At 45.9% G+C, this 8,420-nt stretch overlaps 1 protein-coding gene across 1 annotated transcript; it reads left to right on the top strand.

The window, feature by feature from the left end:
* Positions 1 to 867: 867 nt before the first annotated feature.
* On the top strand, positions 868 to 4,100 carry LOC117862475 (lysM domain-containing GPI-anchored protein LYP6). The gene is made up of 5 exons (XM_034745994.2): positions 868 to 1,808; positions 2,802 to 2,919; positions 3,016 to 3,177; positions 3,254 to 3,285; positions 3,551 to 4,100. The coding sequence occupies exons 1-5, from the start codon at positions 1,118 to 1,120 to the stop codon at positions 3,829 to 3,831; spliced, it is 1,284 nt and encodes a 427-aa protein (XP_034601885.1). The 5' UTR covers positions 868 to 1,117; the 3' UTR covers positions 3,832 to 4,100.
* Positions 4,101 to 8,420: the final 4,320 nt, after the last annotated feature.

Below are 8,420 nucleotides of genomic sequence, written 5' to 3'. Positions count from 1 at the left end.
CCAGGGTTTGCTAGCTGATGTTAGTCGCGCTATTTTTTATTTTATTTTTGAATTCCGTTTTTTTATTGCAAAATACGATAACCGAACACGCGCGCGCGCGTGCCTCAGACCGGCCCACTACCCACGGTCACGGATACAGCCCATGAAATACCTCATTGGGCGATGGGCTGAACAACCGGATATTCGAGGCCACACCTTCCCCCGTCCGGCCCACTACCTCCCCTAATGTCTCCTGCGGGCCGTCGTGCAGGGCCTGTGCATGGTAGGCTTACAAAGGCCCGAGGCCGTGTACTTGAAAGTTGAAAATTGCAAAGCAGGCGGAAAATGACGACGCGATCGAACACTCAACGTCTAAAAATCTCAAATTGTGGAGCAGAAAAGAGAAGGACGATCACGAATCCGCAGAGATCACGAGCGTATCTACTCGGCCGTAGAGATGGCGATGATCGGTCATCGGCACGGCAGTCTAAGCAGGCGTCGTCTACTCCTCCGTCCTGCCAGGCGCCCACGCCCCACGCAGCTCCGCTCTCAGCCGAGCCCGAGCCGCTGCAGCCGCCGAGCACGTCAACCCCATCTGACCTCACGTCTCAGGTCTCTCCCAGTCCCAGCCAGCCTCTGCGTGCGGCCCTGCTCGGCTGCTCCGCTCGCCGCCGACCGTTGCGTGGCTCCGTCCTCTTTTCAAAAACAAAACGAATCCCGTATCTCGTGGAGGCCATACCCACACACTCTCACTGACACGCCGACCCAGGAAACCCCCGGTCCCATCGGTCACTGAGGGATCCTCGGGGACAGCGAGTCGCCGCGAGAAAGACCAGCGGCCTCTGCTACCTTTCCCTCTTCCCCCGGCTTGGCACAGATTCCCAGCGCTGCCAAAAGCAAACACCGCCTCTCCTCTCCCCCCTCCCCTCCCGCCATTACTCACCGGACACCGACGCGTCCTCTCCGACGTCTCGCTGACATGATGGCCCCACGTCTCCTCGCCCCGGACCGGCTTACAAACCAAGCTTCTCTGCGCCCGCCCACAGAGTGGTGAGGGAGAGGAGAGGAGTCACACGTTCCACAGTCCAAGCTCGCACTCGCGAGTCCGACACCCCCGAGAACTGGGCCTCTCTCGGGAATGGCGGAGCTCCGTGGCTTCGTGATGGCGGCGGCGGCGGGGATGCTGGTGGCGGTGTTCGCGGTGGTATCACTGGCGCCGCGCGGCGCGGAGGCCAAGACGACGATCGAGCCGTGCTCCGGGTCGGACTCCTGCCAGGCGCTGCTGGGCTACACGCTCTACGCCGACATGAAGGTGTCCGAGGTGGCCGCGCTCTTCGCCGCCGACCCGGGGGCGCTGCTGGCCGCCAACGCGCTCGACTTCGGGGCCCCCGGCGCCGCGCACCGCATCCTGCCCATGGGCCTCTTCGTGCGCGTGCCCACCCGCTGCTCCTGCGCCGACGGCGTCCGCAAGTCCGTCGCGGTCCGCTACGCCGCGCGCCCCGCCGACACGCTCGCCACCGTCGCCGACGTCGTCTTCGCGGGGCTCGCCTCCGCCGACCAGATCCGCAACGAGAACGGCCTCGCCTCCACCGACCCGGACGCGCCGCTTGACGCTGGGCAGAAGCTCGTCGTCCCGCTGCCCTGCGTCTGCTTCAACTCATCCGACAACAACCTGCCCGCCGTGTACCTCTCCTACGTCGTGCAGGTCGGGGACACCGTGCCCGCCATCGCCTCGAGCTACGAGACCACCGTCACGGATGTCATGAATGTGAATGCCATGGGGAGTCCTGTGGCCGCACCAGGCGACATTCTCGCGATCCCGTTGCCAGGTACATTCTCGTGAAATAGCCAAATAGGCAACTTGATCGTCTTTACTGAATTTGTTTATTGAAATACTATGATCTAAACGGCAGCAGTATGCACTTGATGTTGGAAGGCCATGTAATCTGAATTTACTAGAAATGCCCTCGTACGATTCGTACACAATGTGCATCTGGGCTTTGGGAGTTTTCTTAATGGCATTGTCAGGACTTAATAGAGTTTTCTTAAGGAAGCTGTTGTTTGTTGCATTGAATAGTTTTGAGCCAAACTTTGCGAACAACCCTACAGGTTGTTCGACCAGTGTATTATGTTTTGAAGAACTAATTAACGAGTAAAGTAGTACCCTGACTTGAGATCGCAAAAGTACCTTGAGTCACTGTTCTTTTATTGGGCATGAATGTGTTAGTTCCTTGTCTATCAATTATGTTGATTATTTTGCTGCAGAGCAAGGCCTGTTTCCGGAGTCTTTCTCCGTTGTAATTAAACAATGTCCAGGAACAATAGAAGTAGCAGACTTACTAGTTACCACATTGTACATTTCAGTAAGAATCAACAAGAGGAGAATCATCTGATGGAAATATATATGCAATTCGATTGTCGAGTGAACGGAAATCAGGTTTCTTAATAGTTGAAGATTTTAGTTATTTCGAACATATGATTTGGCTCATATGTTAGTCCATTTCCGAAATGAAGGCACAGAATCCTACTGTCATAATTTTTAGAAGCTACCAATTAGTTGGTAAGATAGCATATGTAGCACATTATTCTGAACATTAACATGTTTAGATGTTGTTCAGTCCTTGAGTTTCGGAGATATGGAGCCTGTAAAAAAGCATAAGCACCACATTGTGGTGAATAATCAGTTATTCAGTATATGTATATTTTTAAGGACACTTCGTCGTGTTGAACTTATTATGCAATTGCAGACCTTCTTTTTGTTCTTTTCTGAACATAAACCTTTGAACAATTATTCTGATTATGGTGGTTTATTTCTGCATCAGCATGTGCATCAACATTTCCAAAATCTGCTTCAGACCACGGATTGATTGTAGCAAATGGAACCTATATGCTTACTGCTGGCAACTGTGTGCAGTGCAGCTGTGGACCAGGCAGTCTCAAGTAAGTGGGATTAGTATCGTCATTCTTTTCAGATGATCTTAGTTGTACTGCTGGATTTAACTTCTGTATCATTATGCCTGTTTTCTGTTCTATCAGTTTATATTGCACACCTGCTTCATTATCAGGATCATGCCCAAGCATGCAGTGTCCTAACAGCAATGTGATGCTTGGCAATGTGAGCACCCATCCAACCAGTGCAGGATGCAATGTCTCTTCTTGCAGCTATGGAGGTTTTGTTAATGGAACTATTACTACTTCGTAAGCAGCATTTTGCCCAATGTTCATTTTATTCCAATTACTAGTATCAAGGTTACAACTTGCTTTTCCTTGGCAGGTTAAGTGCGGGTCTCCAACCCAGATGCCCAGGTAATTATTGATACTGTCTCTGCAGAATTGGGTGCCAAGGCAGTGATACCTAGTTTAGTAAAATACCAGATTATGCAATAAGATACCTGTGGCGTGGTCTTTAAAATTGAAATACTGGGAAATTGGCTAACATATGTTCAGCTCATGGTTACCCTGTGTTTCTTATTGTTCTTCTTATGATCATGTGATATCCATTTCATTCATTTGATCATCAAACCAGCTTAGGTTTGATATACTTCCTGTTTATGAATGTTTCTTCATGCAGCACCACATCAATTTCCTGCGCTGACGGATCCTCCTACCACTGTGAGCCATGATTCGACGTATCTCCCTCCGCTATCAGCTCCAGGACCTGCAGAAGCTGGTGGAGTCATGCCTGAACCAGGCTCAGCAGGCTCGCCGGTGCAAGGAGGGCCTTTCACACTCCCTAAAGTCTCTACGTCAAATGGCCCTGCTGGAAGCGTTTCAGAAGCTCCTTCGATGGATACACCACGCCAAATTCTATCTTTTTTCATTTCTTGCCTAGTTTTCTACTTGCACCTGTGAATCACCATGTGAAGAATTCTTTGTTGCATCTCCCTTAGTGTAGTAAACTGGAAGCTTCATCTAGGCAATGCAAGTGAGAGGTATGATGACGGCAATGCTTTTGAAGCACCAAGGGGTATCATTACCTCCAAGTTCGGACTTTATTTCGCAAAATTCCCCGGCTATTGTGCCTCTAAGCAGCATCTCTCAAGATGTCTTTTGTAGCTTTTGTACAAAGATATGGCCCTATTGTGTTGTGGAAAGTGGTTGCTATTGCTCTTCCCTGCAAACCATCCATGAACTGCATTTTATCCTCTTTGATCACGTGGGACGACCCTGGATAAGCTGCTTTTCTAGAACTGCCTTGTTTGCCGGCTCCACTGAAGAAGTTCCTCTGTGACGGCTCAACTGCTCGCACTTTGGGTTATTCGTCGAATCAATTTCAATGCTTATCGTGATCTGTAGAAACCCAAAGAGACTAAGGGAGGAAGAAAAGGAGAAAAGGCGACAACTGGTCTTAGAATGGAGCTTTCAGCTGAGCACATTATAAAAGTATAAAACTACTACTTGGCTCTGCGTATTTTCCCAAGACGTGCGTGAACAGGCTACGCCAGTTCGTGGTGCATTGCGCATTCCTGTCAAGTGCCAAGTGCCAGCCAGGACCATAGCATCTGGGCTGGTTGAAAGTTGGAACTGTTGAGATGCCTTTGCTCTTTCAGCACAGGTCACAGCCTGACAGGCGCGCTCTCTACTTCGCATTTCGCAAGCATCTGGGCTGGGTTGAAAGTTGGAACTGTTGATCCGGTGGCCCAAGATGCGCCGCTCCCAAGCCGAGCGAGAAACTGTGCTGGAAGCCTAGAAAGAAGAAAGAACTCTCCAAGGACGATCGATCGGCAATTCAAATCCGGGGCACGCGAAGAATACCCGACGGAGCCAGGCCAAGCTGCTTTCTGAAGAATAACGCTACTGCTAAAGACGGATGGATAATGCTACTGGCCATCGCGAATTCCGTTTAACAGAGAGTGATAAGCACGCTTTAACGAGTGCGTTCATGACACTAAGATGCCGCCGCATGCACGTGGTCGTTATCCGGATTTGCTGACGGTAGCGATCAACTTATCAAGAAGTTGAGGAAGCAATTTATAAGGCCGAGAGAGGACACGCGACCAAGGGGAATCGGTCGAGCGCGTGAAGGCGACCTCGCCAAGGCCCATCCACACAAGTGGAGGTGGCTGGAGCCTGGAGCGGCGGATGGAGCCGACGAAGCAGGCGGCGGCGCTCGGGAGTGAGAAGAGAGCATGCACGGTGCACGGCTGCACGCGTGCGGTGCGGGAGCGGGAGAAAGGAGGCGGCGGCGTCGACTCGGGGGTTGGAATTGGAGTACCCGCCGACATGGCTAAGTGGCGCGAGCCCATATGGACCCAGGCCAGGTTTGGGTCTGGGTTGGCCTAGGCCACCTAATTGGGTTTATTCTAGAAAATTTATTTTAGTTTGAAAATTGCAATAAACCTGATAAATTAGTACTAGACAGTTTTCATAAATGAAATAAATACAGAAACTTGGCTAAAATAATTTGATTTGTTCATAAACCTTGTTCGCCTACATCTCTACCAAAATAAACCTTGTTCCTGACTTCCTTCGCGAGTGAAAAGCATAGTATTTTATACGGGTTAAGCATAGTATTTTATACGGGTTAGTTATTGAGTTATGCTTCAAAGCTTAGGAAAAATATGCGCTAGTTCGTTTGAGACATACGACGGAATAGTCATTTTCGTCCCTCAACTATCATCCAATGCTCAATTTCATCCTTAGACTATCAGAGCAATTGTTTCACTCCTCAAACTTTTATTTAGGGGTTAGTCTCGTCTCTCGTCCTACGTGGCATGCCATGTATGACGCCTTGTCAGTAAAGTGTCCAGGGATTTTATTGTGGGCTTGTAGTTTTCCCCGAAATTGAGTGTGTGACGGATCGATCCGTCTAATTGTTCTGTTGTGAGATGGACAAAAGGGTCAATTCACATGTTTGCTAAATCAACTAAGTGGATACTTTGCTGCCGAGGCATGCCACATAGGACGAGGGATGAGATTGGACCCAAAATAAAAGTTTGAGACTGAAACGGCCAGTTTGATAGTTCATGAATGAAATCGAGCCTCGGCGATAACGGAGGGACGGAAGTAGCTATTGCACCGAGACATATGATTATTGTCTTAAATGAACAATTAATACAGTTTTATCGAATCGCTTGATTCGATTTTCAGGCATCCAACTTGTCACGGAGTATCACATCAAGTGTGACATCTAGCACTCCAACAGCTTTGCTGCTTCAGGCAAATTCCAATCGTTGCTAATCTTGCGCTATATTCAAAGCGATGTTTTCAATCTGTGATGTCATGGTTACGGTATTCTGGAAAACCCAAGTAAGCACATGATATTAAGCTTGAGAGATTAAAGAGATTTTATTTCACCGCTGCTTCGGCTCTTTCATATATATGTACATAAAAAGCAATCTCTCGTGTACTACTCCCTCCGTTCTAAATTATAAGTGATTTCAAATTTCTTAGAGAGTCAAAGTATCTCAAGTTTGACCAAATTTGTTATACAATAAAGTACAATATTCATGATACCAAATAAATACCATTAGTTTCTTCATTAAATATATTTTCATAGTATATCTATTCGGCGCCATAAATCTTTGTGATCCTCTCTATAATTTTGGTCAAATATAAAATGGATTGACTCTCCAAGAAAGTTGGAATGACTTATAATTTGGAACGGTGGGAGTATTTACTATCCTCACAACCGCTAGGGAAAAATGAGCAAGAGTATCTTACTATTACTAATTGGAGGTTCCTTTTGAAGCCTTCAGGTGAAGCCACCTATGGTGCTAGGTGGACACTCTAGAAAAAGAGAGAAATCCTAAAAATTCTTAAAAAAAAACATCTAGTCATCAATTGGTAGGCTCGAATCATCATAGCCATTGGATCTATTATGTTTTCTAAAAAATTACCCACCTATACCATTATGAAAATAGACTAAAGTAACCCCCTAAATTTATATCTAAATTACCCATCTCTGCCATTATATAAAATAAACTAAAGCCCAATATTCATAAAAATTACCCATTTACACCATTATAAAAATACTTTAAAATAACCCCTAAATTTGCAACTAAATTACTCACAACTAAAACTTAAAGAATAACTTAAAGTGACCCCTTAAATTTGCATTTATATTATCCACATATGCTATTATTAAAAATAACACGAGATAACCCTAATTTTAATCCAAATCACCTTAATTAAAATTATACACCAATATATGATTCTAAATTATCTATTCTTACACTATTGGTACATGATATAATAATTAAGGGTATATACTCATGATGTGTGCCACCATTTATAAAGATATAGAGGAAGTGACGAGAATATAGATTTCTATGTTAAAATTATAGCTCAAACTTAGGATCCATTAAACAAATTTAAGCGTATACTTGCAGTGCAAAGTAAAAAGTAAAAAGTTATAAATGTGGATAAAAATATTATAGAGTAATTACTAACTAAAATCTATCACAAATGGATGAAAATAATAAATATATATCTACATAAGTATTGTGTTCAAATAATTAAAAAATGAGAGGTATCTCAAGAGTCAAGATAATAGTATTGTAGCAATATCAAGACAAATACGGGAGTACATGTTGATGGACTAGTCGAAGCTAATAGAAATTAGAGATGTGTTCCGTGTTTGACCCTATTAAATGCACAGGGTGTTCCTTGTTCGTCTCTCAACCAAACTTTTCTCTCACAGAGGGCAGAGAACTCGCACACATGACTTTGAATTCCAAAGGATCGGCGTGACACGAAAGGCTACAGCTATACACACCGGCCAACACCTACGTTCGGTGCTACGCATGCGCGTCGACGTGAAAACTTTTATTGAAACGAGCCAGCAGGAGAGCTGCTGCTATATTAATAAAGAGGGAAGACCCGACGGGTCAAAAATAAAAGTTCTATACACAATGTACACTCGCCTCCCCAAAACTGGGAAAGCCAAAACTCTGCTATGTCAATTAAAACTAAGAAAAAAGGGGGCCCGGAAGAAGTTCCTGCAAATGTTTGGCTCCCGCAGCGACCCACACCACGGCTTGATTCTTGATGCCATCGGTTATCTGGGTAAGCGTCATTTCTTTGTGTTGGAAGATCCTTCAATTCCTCTCTAGCCAAATCTCCCATAAAACAAGGATGATAAGTTGGAAGACCCTTCAATTCCTCTCTAGCCAAATCTCCCATAAAACAAGGATGATAAGGGTTCGCAACCCTTCGTCGACGTGAAACCTGATCAACTTAGATACGGTGACGATGATTTAGTACGGCAAATAATTTCGATCCCTTTTCTTTGGTTTGCCACCCTTTCCGTCGGAATCTCGTGTGGTACGGGAACGGGAGGACTCGTGCAGTCGTGCCGTCGTGTTGCCTGTAGATCAGTACAACATCCTATGCACCATTGAATTAACGTACTTGATGAACAACTCAACACTGTATATATGAGCGCAACTGATTATGGTGTAACTGTGCTGAAGTTCTATTGATAGTGCAAAGATGGACAA

Source organism: Setaria viridis, chromosome 1 (genome assembly GCF_005286985.2).
Source record: "Setaria viridis chromosome 1, Setaria_viridis_v4.0, whole genome shotgun sequence".
NCBI lineage: Eukaryota > Viridiplantae > Streptophyta > Magnoliopsida > Poales > Poaceae > Setaria > Setaria viridis.
This window is presented reverse-complemented; position numbering and strand designations above follow the sequence as displayed.